Consider the following 19,220-nt stretch of genomic DNA (forward strand, 5'->3'; position numbering starts at 1 on the left):
TCTCAATTTCTGGATAATTTAGCCTTTCTGTTATAGTGTATGTTATTAAAGCAACGGCTCTAGGGAATTTCAAATCAGAATTTAGTTAGTAGTTAACTGTTTTTGCTAATATGGTAATATCTCTTAACTAATATCTTTAGGTTGCCATATAAATGCCTGTGAAAGCTTTCAACTGGAACACTTGATTAAAATCATTTCTAACATAAATAGACGCTATACTAGCTGGTTTAAAGTAATTGCTTTATGTACTCACACACCACAAATGGCTACATGTTTATTTGAGATGAGAAAGAAGATAATCATTTGTTTTTTATTTCTAGATGACGTTCCACAAGAATTATTGTTAACCACAAGACTCATTGTTAACCACAAGACTCACTTTAAAGGGTATTAAGTGTGTTCAAAATTTGTGTCAGTCTAATTAAATATTACTAATTACACTTAAGTTTACTTTGGATAATGCATTTTCATATTAGTTGTCATCGAGACACCTAGGAGTTTGCATTTTGTTTTAGCACGTGGTGTAGGTGAAATCCACCTGCCTGTAGTTGTCTCACATCTCATTGTCTGTGAGATCCAACTTGTGTTCTTATCACATTATCATCCTCCCATTGTTGCACATGTTGCACACACTTTATTGCAAAATGGAGGATGATCTACCTTTAGTGGACATGTGATTACACCTTGTCTAGTTGATATAGTTTATCACTTGCATCACTCCTAGTATCACGTTGAGACACATCTACATTGAATTTCATTGATTGGTGCATCTGTTAGCTATTATTATTTGATCAATATTGAATTGTTCATTTGATCATCATTATGTCTCTCTTGTGCTATCTCTTGAGCTTCTAGATCTTGGCATTTTCATTATTTGATCTAGGCAAGTTTTTACATGGTATTAGGGCTTGAGACAAATTCTTGCATTGTATCAAAGCCATAGGAGTTCCATCGTATAGCCTATTTAGAGAGAGTTTTATTGCAAGTCAAGATTGGAGCTTGCTGGTACAAATCAAATGTTTACATCACATTAAGAAGGTGGAAAGACCCTTAAATCAACTTTTGTTTTATCCAAATCGGGCATTCGAGGCTAAATCTCAAGTCATTTGAATTTTGGAGGTACGATGGTGGCAATTCAAGAAAAATAACTACAAAGGTGTTTTTCAAATAGTGGAATCTCATTCATCTAGACATTTTCTTTGAGCATTTTTTTTGGTTTTGGGATAGAATTTTGTGAACTACAACATTGGTGCAGGTTGTTGGTGATCTCTATTCCTGATTTTTAAAAAAAAATCGTAAACTCTGATTTTTGCAACTTCAAAGGCTTTGTTTCGTCTCATATAGAACACATTTTCAAGTGTGATATTTTGAAAGTGCATGATTTTTTGTCTAATTTTCAGATCTGGTATGAATTTGGAGACATTGTGGGTGGACATATCACTATCAACATTTGACCTATTTTGGCACTTGTAATTGATTAGACCCTTGACAGATCTCGTGTTTTAGTTTGTTGAGTCTTTTATAGTTTCATATTTGCTGTTGTAATCATTGAAATTAGAAGTCCGATTTGGCCACTTCTAGCAAGTGGCAATTGTACACACTACATAAAAAGTGCCAAAATCATCTTTTTTTTTGGGGGGGGGGGAGGGAGGGGTGAGGGAGGTTCTTTGATTCATTGCATTTTAGGGGGTGCATTGCTCTTTGATTTAATGTGAGAAGTATCTCATAGACATAGAAATACATCTCGTTGTCATACAATTCACTATAATTATGCATTATGGGTAAAAGGAATCATCACACATTGTAGATGGCTCAATGTCTTGTCTAATCTTTATGGACTTATTCTTGAGCCAAACACATATTGGAAGAGAAATGTTTGACCGATTAAAAATTCTTATATTAGAGATGTGATTGGTATGAGTCTCTCTTTCATTAAGCATCGTCCATTCTACTCTAAGATTAAGAATAACTATTCCCCTCTCCTATTTTGGAATATTATCTAGGAATATTTTGGAGATCCACATATTCCTCCATTACCAACGGATTTAGTTGCAAATTTTCTCATTCCACTTGATGATGCAGATGATATTGCCTATGATGATGATACATTTGCAGAAATCGCAAAACTTGCATTATGGGAGAGTCTTGATGATCCAAAGCTTCAAATTGCAGCTCCTTCTCCAGTTGAGATCACTTCTCCTACTGATGTTTCATGTATTGTTCCAGACATTGTTAATTTTAGATACTCGTTTACCACAGGCAACAATTTGCCCTCCCAACCATGGACAATCTCTGATTGTCTCCCCCAAGCACTGCTCCTTCTCCATAAAGCAAATTGTATCCTTCATTCTTTAAGAGAGGAAGATCAAACTTCCTTTATACTAAGCAAATAGGGCCCCAGGGAGGATGCGCCCCTTCTAAATGCACGAGCCCTTAAATAATATAATTATTATTTTATAATAATAATTATAATATAAGATAATATCATTGGCCCATAAAAGACATAATAATAATAATACAATATTATTAAGTAATTGTCACAAAATATAATTTTATATCAACTTGAGATAATAATTATATTATTAATTAATAAGAATAATTACAATAATATAATCATATTATCACATAATTTAATTATACTATCATGCAATATAATAATATAATTATTATATTACCAATCACAATAATCTGTATAATTATTGTACCAGAATGATAATATTAACGGTTATTACAACCGTTGTTATATCTAAGTTGGCCAAGAAAGGATCTGACTTAGTTACCAGAATTAACAAAGAAAGACTCTCTGATTATTGTACCACAATGATAATATTAACACTTATTACAACTGTTATTATACTTGAGTCGGCTAAGAAGGGATCCGACTTAGCTACCAAAATCGACAAAAAAAGACTCTTTGGTGGTAAACATTTGAAAGAGGGTTAGTAAACCAAAAAAGCTATACATCTAGCTATAAAAACTTGCAACATAAAAATGTTAGAAATGAAACTCAAACTTTTCTTCTCCTCTAAATGGTAACCTTCAAAACAAATATTCAAATGAAAAGCCATGAAAGGAAAGAGTCCAAAAGAGTTTTATAAAGAAATGTTACCATAAGTCCATAAGCTTGAAAATGATTCCAAAGATCAACACAAAGAGATGAGATATTTGAAAGGGTAAAAACAAGAAAAAACCTCATTTGAATTGTATGGATGAGAGTAGAGTTTTGAAAGGGAAAAAACAAGAAAAAACCCCATTTGAATTATATGAATGAGTCAAATGCATAAAGAATGAAAGAGAGAGGAAAGAGAGAGATGGAGCCATAAGCTCATTACAAGAACTACATTATGTGTGTGTTTTTTTGTGTAGAGAATGAGAGAGGAACATCTCTTATATAGAAATGGGAAGAGGAGTTGTTTAGTCACTCTCAAGTGATTGAATGCCACATTCATAAGTGCTTGTGCACCAAAGTATCATAATCCTCTTAATGAGGAATATAACTATTTTCTTTAATAAGGGAATTACAAAAATTACATGTCCTCACACATGGACAAGAGGACAAACAAGTGGCATGTCCTCGTGCTTGTACTAGAGGTCAAAAAATTATAGAAGGGATACCTTGGTTTATCCCAATTAAATAAATAAATACAATCAAGGAAAGATTACTAATTCTAACAGTTTCATTCAAGGTTCCTTTGATTTACCTTTTTGATTTTTTAATGTCTTCGGTACCACATCTGGTGGGATTAACAGTCCATGAAACTGTGATCATCTCATAGATCAATGCTATTTTTGCTGTTTTTTTAAATTTTTTTAACTCTTTTTGATTGAAGTGGGTATGATCATCTCGTAGATCCATGCTATTTCTGCTGTTTTTTTTCTCTTTTTGATTGAAGTGTGTATTCTAAAGACTTGTTGCACATTATCTGAGCTGCCTTTTGCTTGCCTGCAGTGGTTTTAGATTTGGTCATTCATTATGAAATTGCATGGCATAAAATATTTACCGTTCCATATCTTACAGTTTGTCCACTTTTCTTTAGCTGCAAATTGATTCTATTTTTTAAAAATCAGAGGAGTTGTGTACATTAGGAGCTTCATAGACCTCCTAAAGGTCTTCAATCTTCAATGAAATTGGCTGATTTAGAGTCTAGATGGAGTTAGAATCATCAATTTGTGAGGTCCTCTGAGAGAGAACTTTATTCTTTCATGCACAGTGGAATTTATCATGTCTTTTCTGTTCGATATTCAATGTGATATATGCAGGGGAGAGGTTTTCGGGAAAAGTTTTGTACTGGTTTCCTTAGATTTGTTTCCCTTTTATTTTCTTTTGTTGCCCGGTCTTCCTCATTTGTAATTTGGAGTTGAATGTTGAAGATCTTTGACCTCACTTTGTTAAAAACCAAGGTTCTCCCTTGGACAACCTGATTATTTGTTTTTTTGGAGCTGAAGACTGCAAAAAGATCCCTTATCCATCATGAGAGTAATTATTAATCAAGAAGTTTTCTGGTTTTCATTTATTCGCGAGTTCAGGATTCGTGGACCAGGATACAATTCGACCAATCTGCAAATGAAAGGCAATCCTTTGAGAAGCGGCAACCTCTGGATCATTTCATTGATAGAAAACTGAATCTTCAGAGGGATCCTATTCTCATGCAGTAGCCATTCTTCTTTCTGGAGAGGAAATATTCTGCAACCTGGGCATGCTGCTGCATAAACAGAAAATTCTCTCTGCAAATGGTAGGCCGTAGGTGCGTATTTATAAATTACAGATGTGAAAGTCTGGGAATGCTGAGTTCCAGAGGAGGCCATGGCTTGCTTCTTTGTGATGGTCTTGGACTGTAAGGCATGGGACTAATGGATAGGGGTCGTAGATGGATGCATCCAAGCTTGCATATAGTATTTCTAGATTCCAAACAGATTTTGGATTTTTCATTGCAGCTTGTTTAATATTTGTCTAAATGATTCTGATTCATTTTTTAGCATGTTCCTTCTTGTTTGAAATGAAACAATCACATAATTACTTAGTTACCAGATTCGTGCCCTAGAGGCCGGATTTGGATTCGGGTCCGTTTCGGATCCGGATTCGTGCCTGGATTTGTGCAGATCCGGGCAGGATCCTTGTTTTACACAGTGGATTCGTCCAGATTCGTGGGCGCACAAATCTAGGCACGAATCCTCAAGGATCCAGCGTGAATCCTCAAGGATTGACAGGTTTAAGTGAGTCTAAGTTATTTAATATGACCTTTTTAAATATATTTTTTGCTTTCTAGTGCTAAAATGACCCTTTTATGCATTATATATACTAAAAACTGGGAGAAATATACATTTTATATATATATATATATATATATATAAACCTCTGTTCCTAGTTGGGGCTTGGCAAGATCAGTAATATATATATATATATATTCACGAATCCTCTACGAATCCTAATTGGGAAAAAAAAAAAAATCATGAATCCACAGATCTGATTCACGTGCCCAAATCAGATTCGTATCCCGAATCGGTAACTATGCATAATTAAGGTCAGTTAATTATAGTATTACAGTTTTCTACATACATGTGTTTAATTGGTTATTAATTTGCACGACTTGATATGATTTATTGATTTTAACATCTATCTATTTTTGGGACCAGGAAAACATGTATATGTTAAATTATAAATATTGCTATAAATGCAAGTTCTTAATACATTTGATTTATACATGCTAGTTCTTAATACAATGTATTGTAATTCAGGCTGGTACAAGGACCATTGAAGTGGAGTTGACGACAGTCTCAAGTAACCACCATGTGGAATTGAATCCTAGTGACGTGGGTTTCCAAGATAAATATGTTGTTCAAGAGATCATCAAAGAAATGGCCAAGAGTAGGCCCATCGATATAAATGGAAATAAGGGTTACAAAGGTATTTACCTTGGTCTTGCTAGTACTTGTCTGGCTCACTACTGGCCTCTTAATGTGCTGTGATAATAAAGAGATGAGACTAAAGCTACAAAAACTATGAAAATTTTAGCTAGGGTAGAGTCAAAGGTACTTTTCGAGTTGGTTCTCATTGTGTCAGATATAATTTAGAAAAAACATAAAACCTAATAAAAGAAGCCTGAAGTTAATGGGGGAATCACGGTAGGCAAGTCAAATGTATAGCTCTTGGATGTTGAGTGTGTTAGGAATGATGTAAAGCAGAAACTTATTATTAATTCCATTTGCAGTTTCATTTTGTTTCCTTTGTTTTTTTCCTCCCTTTGACCTATTTTTGGATAAAATGCAGGAGAGAATATTCTTTGATGAAGGGTAAGAAGTCAAGTTTACAGAATTGAGAATATTGAAACTGAACTAACAGGTTCTCCTATTTATTGTAGTATTATCTTGACTTTTTGAACATTGACCACCGAAGTTTTTTATTTGCTGGCAGTATTGGTTCTCAATGAGGTTGACAAACTGTCTAAAGAAGCCCAACACTCTCTTCGACGAACAATGGAACTGTACAGTGGAGTCTGCCGAATAATTTTATGTTGTAATAGTGCATCAAAAGTTATTGAAGCAGTTAGGTCTCGTTGTTTAAATGTTCGTGTCAATGCACCATCAAAAGAGCAGGCAAGTATAGAGGAAACTTACAATTCATAATCATTAATAACAGATTATTTACACTGATCCTTCAGCAATATTTATTTTTGTAATGATGATTTAGACCTTAAAAATCGTGATTTGCAAAATTGAAAAGCAGCAAGGGTGCAGTGCTTTCTCACTAATTGTTTCTTGTTTCTTTCAAATTTTAAACATTATTTGTTTTTTCACATGAATCACTTGCATGATCTTTTTACATAATTAATTTATTTTGTTGTTTGGTTCAGATAATTGAAGTACTGGAGTATATTGCAAAGAAAGAAGCACTGCAACTTCCTATAGGATTTGCAGGTCGTATAGCAATACAGTCTGAGAGAAACTTAAGAAGAGCAATACTTTGCTTTGAGACTTGCAGAGTGCAACAGTAATATCCTTTCTGGTTACTGCATTGTGTAGTTATGTGTTTATTGCACCTTAGGTTAAGCTTAGGTAACTTATTTATTTAGGTTTAGTTTTGGTTGTCATTTTTGGAGTGACGTATTATTAGCTTCCTTTGGTGTTACACTTCCTTTGAGAGTGTGGTGTCACCTCATTCCTAGAAATTACAGTTTGTGGAGAGTGAATTGTCAGCCTCTTCTTCTATTTCATAAATGAAATAGCCAAGTTTTTCTCATTGCATTTTGCAGTTGTGTGATTTCTTTGAGCAACTAGGTTATCGTAAATTGCTTTAAGGCATTTGTTCCAAGGAAGATATTTCATGTAAATATTCAAAATCTAAAAATACCCTTATCACGTTTGGATAATTATAGCAATTTCCTTGTTTCCGTCTTTAATTTGGTTTGACATGTATCGTTTTGTTTTCTCAATAATTATTAGAATCTTTTAAGTCAAGTTCAAAATTTTGTTCACCAGATATCCTTTCACTGACAACCAACCTGTGCAACCAATGGATTGGGAACAGTACATTTCTGAGATAGCTTCAGATATTGTGAATGAACAGAGCCCCAAGAGGTTGGTAGTTACATGGAGTATGGGTGTCACAGTACATTTATTTGGTATTGTATGTTCTAAAGGGAATTTGAATTTCATTAGCTTTATTCACATTTCATTTATAGCTTTATGTTGGATGGCTGAATTTTATTGTATACTACATAGATAGGGATGGGCTTTACAATGATGTTTTGTGAAAATAGGAGGAGAGCGCATAACACTTGGACCTTTTCTATCCTGTTAAGCAGTTGATATATGGTTTTAAATGTCAGGATTTATCATTCATTTTGTTTCTGTTCATTTTTGTTGTGTCTGGAAGATTCCCATGTTAACAGGAATGAGCTTACCAGACCACAGGAAGGACTCTGGAACCAACACGTCTCCTGTTCCATCTTTTATTTTTCGATCTCGTGGAATCTTGGTCTTGTAGAAATTTAGTGATTGTACATTGACTGTTACCTAGTTAATGATAAGAATTCTTAAGTGATCTACCTCCTTGAAATTCATCCCCTTGTCACAAAATTGCTTGACACATGACATCAGTAGTGCAACATTTGTTAGGAGGGAGGGAAAACTATTTAGCATTTAACGACCATATTTATGCTAGATAGAGTAGGCAAATGTAATCACCATTTCAGTTGGATGAACTTGTTATTCCCCTGCAAGTGTGACATTAACTGTGTAATTTAAAACTGAAATCTGTTTTGCTTGAGTTGTTGGGTCCCCAGGTCTCTGTCAGTTGAATATCATGATACTTGAAGGATGTAAGTGAAAGTTCAACCATCTATAGGTCATACGTGTTTAATGCTAGGGAATCACATTGAGGAGTTAATTATCTGGGGGTTTACTTCATTGCATGAGAAAAATGAAAAAAAATATTGAACTTCTTATTCCTTATTTATGTTACTATATTTCTTATTATGTGATACATGATATTGCAAACCTTATTGTTTTTGGTATTAGTAACTAGTAAAAATTGGAAACTCATTTGTACTTTTTTGCTTTTGCAGGCTTTTTATGGTCCGGGGAAAGATATATGATCTTCTTGTGAATTGCATTCCTCCTGAAGTAGTTTTGAAGGTGATTCTTTGAAGTTCAGAAGCTATCTTAGAGCTTTACTTAATCAACCTATGTTGTTTTCTTCGTAAAGATATTGGAGCAAAGTTATATTTTATTAATGTATAAGAATTTGTTCAAATCTAAGATCATGTCTAATTGGAATTCATATGAATCACCAAAGTAGAGATTGGTGTTCGAATTGATGAAGAAGCTGGACTCTGAATTAAAACATGAAGTCTGCCACTGGGCTGCTTATTATGTGAGTGTTGGTATTGCTTAACTTGTAGTATTGCATTGCCCTAATTGTTGGATTCAACTTGACATTTTATGACTACCACCAGCTATTGAGAAGAAGAAAAGATGCCATTGGCTGAATTATTTTAAAATTAAAAGTTTTCATACTACATTTCTGCTTGCAGGAACACAGGATGCACCTTGGACAGAAGGCGATATTTCACATAGAAGGTACCAGACTATTTTCACATAGTCAGAAACTTCTTTTGAAGTAATGCCTTTCTTTTAGCATGGATGCATCATCTCTTATCTCCTTCAATTTTTTTGGTTCAAGTTCAGTTTGAGGCATCTTCTTGTGATTGTAATGTCCCCAAGTGGGAGTATACCTGTTTATAAATATAAACATCAATTCCTACAATAACATGCTTAAGTGAACCTTGTTAGCCATTAACAATTTTGAGAAATTATAAACAAATACATCAGTTAGTGAAAAGGATATTTAGATAAGAAGATGCCTAGCTAACTATCTCATTACCAATCATAAATTGGTCTTGGTAGGAAAATCAAAAGGGTGCCAGTAAACTGCCCCATCCAACCTAAGCCCAAGGGCATGCAATGGTTAATGACCCTGTCTAAGTTGCGCTATCTAAACAACATTGTATAAAGGTTGTTAAATATAAACATCAATAACAAATCATATCTGAGAGAGAAGACCAATATGGTCAGTGAATAAGTGACTAAGAAGGAAACAGCAATTATGATTGATATTAGAAGAGCAGTGTTTATCATTACTATGAGTTGTGAAGTGATTCAAATCAATTTAGGACAATGATTAATATGCTTATGTTTAGTAGTGCAATTAACAGCAATTAAGAATATAATAATGCAGCGATCTCGAGGCACTATTCATCAGCAGGTGCCGTTGGTTAAGATGAACAATGGGACACAATGAAGAGATCCGATCTTCCACAATAGACATTGTAATGTCCCCTTCTCCGCACTAGCCTTAATGGCGCCTAGTTGGTCTATCTTCTCATCCGGATAGGCTAACAACATGTGATTTAGGATGCCAGCCAGTCATAGGAGTTTAGGTTTTAGTTGAGGAGATTATAATTGGGAAATCCTAAGGTTTAAGTCACTTTATTTTATTGAGTTGAAATATAAAGTACTTCAGGATAAAGTGACTTAAGTGACTAAAAGACGAAGCAGTCTTTTATCCCACATTGCTAAGATGTTTGTATCTCTCCACACTTCGAGGTTATATAAGAAGGCTTTTACATTGGGATTGGGACCACGAATGAATATATGTTATTTTATAAGTCCCAAGGTTGCTTAGATGTGACTGGATTTCCCTAAGGACGAAACTCCTTCAAGAAAAGTGTGAAACTAGATGCAAACCTAGTGCAGCACAATACTATCAAATTTGGAGTTTGATTTGGAGGTTAGGCAAGAAGTTGGAACTACTGAATTAAACAGGAAGAGAACTGGTCAGTGAATAGTGTTGGCTTCTATGGAACACCAATTTGAAGTGGGTCGACATTCTGTTGGTAAACATATTTGTTCTTTATTGATTATGACTCTTGAATGCCCAAATTATAAACAATATCTGATTACAAACAGTTGAAAAGCCACTCATGGATAGATTGGCTTTTCTTTGAATTGATAGGTACAACTCCCTATGGTAGATTTGTAGTGAATTATGTTTTATTTCTAAACTAATATGGGGTGTGTTCTTGACCCGAGAACAGAAGAGGTAAAACCAAGCCAGACCTAAACAGGATCTAACTCAGGCAGAAAAAGACTTATGAAGAATTGATTAAGTTTATGAATCCACACATCTTATGAACTCACAAAGCTTAATAGCATAACAACTAATATTGAACTGAATTAATTAGAATCTAAACTACAGAGAAGAAGAAGTTAGCTAAAGGGAAAAACGTTTAAGGGATTCCTCTTTGAACATGCAATGACACTACTTATCACATCCGTTCGCTGCCTTCAAATAGGGGAATGAAACTCAGTTGTTTCCTTGCTTCAATCCAGATTAAAGAGAAAACATATAGCTACAACTAATAGAAATGGAACAGAAAATAGTTGATACAAAATACCATCTAATTGACTTTGCAACATCAAGTACTTCACACCAAAAATTTGCCGACCTTTTATTAATCTTTCAATTTCATACATATAGGATTTTGAGATGACCGTTACAATAGAAGTTCAATTGGTTCATCTCCTAAAAGAATGACAAATGGCAAGAAACCAGTTTGTTGTATTTCAATAATTACATAAGAAAGTGAAAGGGGGGCGGAATGTGAATCACTTCGTCTTCTTCCCCTTTTCTACTTTTGTTCTATAGGCCTTAGCAACAACTATGATTGGGATTAGCTCTTCATGCTTAGGCACGTGTATATTGGTGTATCTCAAGAGCCACTTAGAATGCTCCTTGGCCAACTCCTTCACAACATTCAATTGATTTGGCAATTCCTCTGTGGCCACGTGTCTGCATCCACTGAGTTTCTGGAGTTTTGCGACTCTGTTTTGATTAGTAGAAGACACATCAGTCAGACTATCTAAGAATTTGGAGAAATTCTCTTTCATGAAGTTTATCCCAATGAATTCTTTCCTTTGGCCACTAGTCTATGAATTTGTATGTAGCCCTTTCATGATTTCAAATCCTCTGTCTTAGGTCTTCTTCACTTTATCCTCTGTTTCCTTAAGTCCTTTTTCTGCTAATAGGATCATTTCTGACTTGAATTGCGTGCTCTGAAGCCATTCGAACAAAGTTCCATCTCCCTTTGGCAAGATTTTTGCTTCAATAGCTTCCTTTGCCTTCATTTGGATGATCATCTTCAAAAGAGAGATACAATCCTCACACTTAGTTCTTTCTTCGGCCAGAGTATTGCTATTTGCTAAGATGTTATCCTTCTTTGTTTCTAATCTTAAGATAACATTGCCAATTTGTTCTATAATAGTGACTCCCTCTAATTTGAGCTTCCCAATCTAGTCTTTGCCAATTTGGCCAAAGTGCCTATCTTCCTGAAGTTGAGAGATAAGGGCTTGAACTTCGGCAGCAGTAGGATTTCTTGTTATTGATACTTGGGAGATAGTTGCCAGTGGAGTGACCAATTGTCTGATGAATCTGTTCAACTCTTCTATCTCAGCCTTCATCCTAGCTTTTGAGAACTTCAGGTTTTCCAATTGTCCCTCAATTACTTCATTGGTTGACTTCCACAAGCCAACCTTGGTGTCATGTCTGGCCTCTCCAAGGTCCACCGAGTGCAGGGTAAAATCATCAGCAGTTATATCTTCAATTCTCCCTTCTTTGTTGGGCTTGGCTATCTCCATTGTTAGGTGCCCTGTTTCTGGATCTTGCCCAAGTATAGACAAAGTTTTCTGCTTCTTTACCTTGACAAGGGATATGGTATCCTTAGCGGGGGTGCTTTCATCTTTTATTTTTCTCTTCCTCTCCAAAGTATCTTCTAACCAAGAATCAATGCCTATCACTTTGGAGGCCATCCCAAGTGATTCTATGCTAAACATCTTCTTCTTAACTGGAGTGATTGTCATCGTAGTTGAAGAGAAGGGATTCTTTGGGGCCTGAGAAATGAGCTTGGAAGAGCTCCAGCCTTTCTCCACCTTTGAGGTTTTCTTCGTTGCCTCATCAGATTCAGTAGATTCACTACTACTGCTCTTTCCATCTCCCAAATCAACTATCTGTATTGGGGAGCCACTTGGTTGCAGAAGTGTAGCACTTACTGGCGGAACTGGGCTATGATGAGGAGAGGAGATTGGTGTAACATGCGGAGAGGGAACTGGTGTAACATGAGGAGAGGGAACTGGTGTAACAACACTATCCTTTGGCTCCTCCGTCTTCTTCTCTTCAACACCAATTTGGGTTCCAATAACTGGGAGGGAGCCATCATGACAAGTCTTAGCTATGGGAATGCTCTTGTTTGGAGGTTGGTCACCTCCTTCCGAAGGTTGAGCTGGTCCTTGAGTGATAGCTGGTGTTATGCCAAGTGTAGCACTCTGAGAGGAAGAGGGAGTTGCAGCTGTTGGAGAAGCTTATGTAGCTGCGCCTTTACTCCAACTTCTTTTGGCTGTCCTTTCAACCCACTTCCCAGTTCTTTTGATGATTCAGGCCATCATAATGTCTAAATCTTCCTTAGCATTCTCATAAGGCTCCAAACTGAGCCTGGCGAAAGCACGATCTCGACTTTCAAATTCATCTTTACAATCCGCCCAATAGTCTTCAATAATGGTAATGTGTTTGATCACACTTCCAATTTGCAACACCTCCCTAGCATATCCATTCGGATCAAACATAGGTCTCAAGACCTCATACATCTCCAATTTGTATTTCATCTCGAACACTTTGAGCATATTCTTTGCATCAGAGCGGGACTCGCAACTGTAAGCTCTTACTTTCATAGGGAACTCATATCCCTTCTTCTTCAAGCTTCTGCTTAGCACATTCACTTGGATCGCTTGCCTCACAATCTCTATTAGCACGATCATGTCGCTCGGATACTTGGGCAGCTTCAGGGGGAATCCATCGAAAGCTGCAAGACGTAAATATGAGAAAGATGAGAATTGGATAACATAGCTTCCGAATTGACTAATAGCCTCCATTGCCTCTGGACTGAATCTCCTCTTTGAGCATCCTTGGAGTTCCCTGCAAATTCTCATTGTGAATGCGTCATTAACTTTGACATACTCCGCATAACTATTTTGCAATTGCAAACATGGATAAAACTCATAACACTTCATTCACATCATCAAGAAAATTTTCTATTCTTGGAAGGCTTGGCCATAACTGTAGAGCTGCTAGCATGTAAATTAACAAGGAAGACGTATAGAAAGTGTTGTAGAACTTTGCAGCACTAAGAGCCCTGGAAAGATTTTCACTTATCTCATGAGCCCAATCAATGTATTGTATATCTGAACAAATAACTTGTACCAGAAAGAAATATTGTTCAACAAAATTTAGAGCCTCTACCTCACCTTTTAGTCTGTGCAGGAGAACTAGAGTGTCTACAATCTCAGGTTTGAGGTTAGTAACAAATAGAGTTTTGGGGACCTTAGTCTTGGTGCTCCGCGGCTTTTGAAACCAGGATAGCATAATTTCCTTCCTCCACACCATCTTCTTCGCAGAGAACTCAGAGACTGCTCCTCCTACTGTCAAGTCCAAAAACTCCTCTCATTTTGGAACTCGGAGGCAATTCACCACAGTTTGCCCATCAATGGAGATTAATATTGTATGATTAGGTAACACAATTTTTGTGGTATCCAGATTGTAGTGATTTATGCATTCATAAATCAATTTTGGAGCTTGGACTGCCACTGGGAAACCAGTTGCCTCTACTAGTCCACTTCGTTGGAGCTTCTTAGTTATGGGATGAATCGGCTCTGACTTAAACCTCCTTTGGAAATCTTGCATATCATAAAAACGGAGTGAAGTATTTGTGAAATTATGCAATGTGGACTCGATTCCATTTAGCCCATCAAACCCTGCAAATCTGGTTGCCATTCTGTCTGAGAATGAAGTAAATTGAAATTTCAAATTTCAAATTTAGATGAGGAACATGATATGGAATTCGCAAATACAGAATATTTTAAGGCGTCGTGCAATTTAACAGTATAACAGTTCAAGAAAAAGCGGTAGTTTGAATACCTGTTATGTTTCCATCTATATAGGAGTCTCAATTCATCCGTTGATCTTCAGGATTTGTGCCACATGAATGAATTAAACTATAAATCGGTTGAAACAGTAAATGCGGGAGTTTCTAACGGATATTTTGGTGTCTTTTCACTATTTCCGTTGGCCCAACGGTAACTTTCCTTTCTCTCATACTTACTTTTTTGCTTTCCATTATGTTTCAGAGAATTATGAATAGAGTACCCCATAAAGAAATATCCGCCTAATTGAATTTTGCTCAGTATACCTTTCCCACAATGGTTAGATTGTTTCCATTATCATCTTAAGATGTTTTCTATGTAATTCATGGGCCTAATCTGCTTACAAAGTTGATTTTCTCTTGAATGCGGAAAATCGTCCTCATGGGTTGAAAACCCACCGAGGAGAAGATGATTCTCATTTTTCCGCCCAGACTTTCCTTTAAACTTTACCCTTTGAGTTAATATTTCCTTTGGGTTCGAAAAATCTTGAAAGGACTGCGAAAGTCAAAAAGGGGGGTCCACCTCCTTGTTTCTTTCCTTTACAATTGCCTTTGGCGGAAAACGGACTTCATGGGTTAAAGCCCGCCAAGGAGAAGTCAATTTTGAGTTTTCCGCCTAAGATGATTCTGAGTGCTATGATGAATCTTGAATGTTTCCCAAGGTAGAATATTGTAACGAAAATAGGGATTTTCCATAAAATAGCTCATTATCTTCTTATATAGGTCCGTAAACATCATTTATTGCTCTTTGTAGAAAATCGCCTTCATGGGTAGAAAACCTGCCTAGGAGAGGGCGATGCTCGATTTTCCGCAAGCTTTCCTTCTTTCATTGTAGACATGATAAATCACGAACAAGCCCAGCTTTGTGAATAACTTTTGCATGTTGCAAGAATCCCCATCGAATTAGGTAACTAAGCTACGCATAAACTCACAACATCAAGGAAAACCACCTGGCCATGAAATGTGGGAGAAGGGAAAGATGGAAAATCCGATGGAGACTCTTGTCACCTAAGGGAAATCAAAACTAGACCTAGACATACCTAGGCTTAACTAAGACACAAAATTTTCCACTTTTGCAAAATGGTTACAGGGTGAAAAGTGGGGCAACACATTCAAGGAAGCAGACACTTCCAAGTCAGAGTTTCGTATTATTTTGCAAAGTGTGATTTCCTTCATCTGCGTTGTACATAGTGGCAGCATGCCTTTCCATTCAGAGGAGATTACGGGGCATTTGGACAGGTATCCATCCACATTGAATCAGTCCCACATTATTATTTTGCATGTGAGCACCATCCTGTAGGATTGAAGGTCAGGCAAAATAGTATGACAAATGTGGCATTGGAGGTAACTACAGCAGAGACCTTGCGTTGCAGTTGGTAACTGGAGAATACGATAGCTTGTTGAGAAGTGATCACGGGGAGGGGATTAATTGAGCAATACACAGCTTGGGCATTTAGCATCTGCAACAGCATTATCCGCACCTACAGTATGAGTCAGGTTCCATCAACAGCGTAGAGACCAGCAACATGTGGTAGTCGGGTTGAGTACTTGGAAGGATTGATGGAGTGGGTGGTTGCTGCCGGCTCAAGTTTCTTAACGGTATTCACCACATTCGGGTCTGTTCATCCTTACTCACTCTGCACTGTTCATATTGCATATCTGACGATATTGTAAAGACTGAACGACATCCTCAGACTGTAGCTTTAAACTTATTGATTCATTGACCTGAATATAAGATATTGTATTAAGTTCTGTAATCAGTGTCTAATTTTGATTTGGTTGAATTACTGGTATTATTGTTTGGCATGTTCATTCCTTAGTATTAGCTCCATGAAATAGTAAAGTGTTGATACGGTAATACCTTGCTCAAAGAACTGGTTACATTAGAACTGTTTGAAGAAATTCTTGTCAGTCCTAGTTAGATATTTTTTTTGGTCCAAACCAGCAGAGATTATTAGACATCCACCCCAAGATTGCATCTCTCGAGGGAAACTAAAGGATATAAAGTCACATCAAGAATGTGCAATGTCCGCCTTTTGGGATTGCTGTAAATGTTACCCTAGCCCTTTGTAAATATCAAGTCTGCTGACTATCTCTTTGGATACTGATCACTGCTCTCTTGGATGAGGGTTATTGCTCAATGGTTCAATCTTCCTTGATTGATGCCTCGAGGCATGGGTGAATGATGATTGTCTAGTCCCCTCCAATTCTTGTAATGATTCCTCCTTTGTGTTTTATTGGTGGAAGGGTCACCACTTTTCATAAGGATTGAGTCAGCATTTTTTATTGTTGCCTTTGAAAATAATATTTAATCCCCAAATTGATCTCCTTTGGATCTCCTCCTCACATAAAACCTTCTTACTTTTATATCCTCTCCAATGCAAGGGAGAGTCAAATCTCTTCATAATGGTCACAACCTTTCGCAATTACCACCCTTTGAAAGGGTCACTGCCCTTCATCGTTGCTGCTCTTTTGAAAGAGTTTAAGAATATAAAAATGCAGCGATCTTGAGGAACTATTCATCAACTGTTGTGGTTGGTTAAGATTAACAATGGGACACAATGAAGAGATCTTATCCTTCACAATAGACATCCACCCAAAGATCACATCTCTTGAGGGAAACTAAAGGATATAAAGTCACATCAAGAATATGTAATATCCCCGTTTTGGGATTGTTGTGAACATTGCCCTAGCACTTTGTAAATATCAAGTCTGCTGACTTTATCTCTTTGGATGCTGATCACTGCTCTCTTGGATGAGGGTTATTGCTCAATGATTTGATCTTCTTTGATTGATGCCTTGAGGCACAGGTGAATGATGAATTGACAAGTCCCCTCCAATATTTGGAATGATTCCTCCTTTATGCTTTGGTGGTGGAAGGTCACCACTTTTCATAAGGATTGAGTTACCACTTTTTATTGTTGCCTTTGAAAATAATATTCAATCCCCAAATTGATCTCCTTTGGATCTCCTCCTCACATGGAATCATCTCCCTCTTATATCCTCTTCAATGTGAGGGAGAGTCAAACCTCTTCATAATGGTCACAAGCTTTCACAGTTCCCCACTATGAAAGGGTCACCACCCTTCATCATTGCTGCTTTTTTGAAAGAGTCACTCCCTCATCTTCTTTCCTTCGTTTCTTTCTTCCATTAATGCTTCCATAATTTGTTTTGTTCCCTTCTTCCCTAGTTCCTCCTTGTCTCCCCTTTTAAATGAAGTCTTCTCTCTTTTATATCTTATGTTGAGGGAGTTACACCCCTTCATGCATGCCTCTTTGAACTTTCCATTAAATAAAATTAATTTGTAATTAAATTAATATGATACTTCAATATTTATTTAAAATCATTTTTTATATTATTATTATTTATTAAATCCTATGTCAGAAAGGGGATATTATAGTCCATCCCACCCAAGATTGTTGGTCCTCAAGTAATTTGGGTTTTAATCTTGTCAATTGAAGTTTTTGCCAATATGAAGGATACCTGCATTATGCAAGACACACTGCGTACTTGAGAAAGGTACACTTATAAAACACACAGCGAGTAAACATGTTGGAAACACATCACATATGAACCAAATATGGAGTACAGACATTACAAATGAAGTATACACATGAATATATACAGACACAAAGCATGCACATAAAAACATAAAGTATACATATGAATATATTCAGAAACAAAGCATGTAAAATCATAAGTATAAATATAAATTTATGCAAACACAGATTAAGTATGCAAATGCATGTGTTATTGGAGCCAGAAAGTGAGCTTAACACCATCTTGTTGCTCATAATCCATTTCAAGACAGGAAGTGGGCTTAACTTCATTTTCCTACTCATAATCCATTTTGAGGAAGAAAATGGGCCTAACCCCATATTTCTGCTCATAATTCATTTCAAGCCAAAAAGTAGGCTAACCCCAATCTTGCTGCTCATAACTTTGAGCTAGAAAGTGGGCCCAACCCCAATCTTGCTGCGCATAATTTTGAGCTAGAAAGTGGGCCCAACCCCAATCTTGCTGCTCGTAACTCATTTCGAGCCAGAAAGTGGGCCTAACCCCAATCTTGCTGCTCGTAACTCATTTCGAGCCAGAAAGTGGGCCTAACCCCAATCTTGCTGCTCGTAACTCATTTCGAGCCAAAAAGTGGGCCTAACCCCAATCTTGCTGCACATAATCCATTTCGAGCTAGAAGGTGGGCCTAACCCAATCTTGTTGATCATAATCATTTTGATCCAAAATGTGGGCCTAACTCCATCTTCTTGCTCATGATCCATGTAGAGCTAGAAAGTGGGTCTATCCCCATTTTGCTTCTCCCATATGCTTATTAACATCTCATAAATTTGTTCTAATTCCCTAAAAACATTTGCTAAACATGTCCCATAGATCAGCTTTAAAACAAATTTGAAATTCTTTTCATATTTCTCTACCCTATGACAGCCCTAGATCTGCTCTCATTTGCTTTGAGGTCTGCTTATGAAAACCTTATTGATTTCCTCATAACCTTCTTTACATCTGCTCTTAACTCTTGGAATTGTATGATTTTCTTAGTATTGTAACTTAAGCATACATAAGGATCCATATACTTCAACAGTTGTTCTCAGGCATAATTGTTTTTTTGTCATCAAAGATGTTGCTAGATTGTTAAGTATGTTGTTGGTTGCTAGTATACTTGAGGTGTAGGCAGTTATG

At 36.5% G+C, this 19,220-nt stretch overlaps 1 protein-coding gene across 1 annotated transcript in view; it reads left to right on the top strand.

The window, feature by feature from the left end:
- Window positions 1–19,220, top strand: part of EMB2775 (ATPase family associated with various cellular activities (AAA)) — a 59,960-nt gene that overhangs the window by 27,038 nt on the left and 13,702 nt on the right. Inside the window, exons 4-10 of the mRNA XM_089828621.1 lie at window positions 5,737–5,905; window positions 6,413–6,594; window positions 6,852–6,988; window positions 7,477–7,575; window positions 8,565–8,634; window positions 8,798–8,872; window positions 9,033–9,078. Coding sequence (XP_089684747.1) covers window positions 5,737–5,905; window positions 6,413–6,594; window positions 6,852–6,988; window positions 7,477–7,575; window positions 8,565–8,634; window positions 8,798–8,872; window positions 9,033–9,078 — 778 coding nt within the window. The remainder of the gene's footprint in view (window positions 1–5,736; window positions 5,906–6,412; window positions 6,595–6,851; window positions 6,989–7,476; window positions 7,576–8,564; window positions 8,635–8,797; window positions 8,873–9,032; window positions 9,079–19,220) is intronic.

The sequence above is a fragment of the Cupressus sempervirens genome, chromosome 1, assembly GCF_028749045.1.
Source record: "Cupressus sempervirens isolate cs-2001-9-10 chromosome 1, ASM2874904v1, whole genome shotgun sequence".
Lineage (NCBI taxonomy): Eukaryota > Viridiplantae > Streptophyta > Pinopsida > Cupressales > Cupressaceae > Cupressus > Cupressus sempervirens.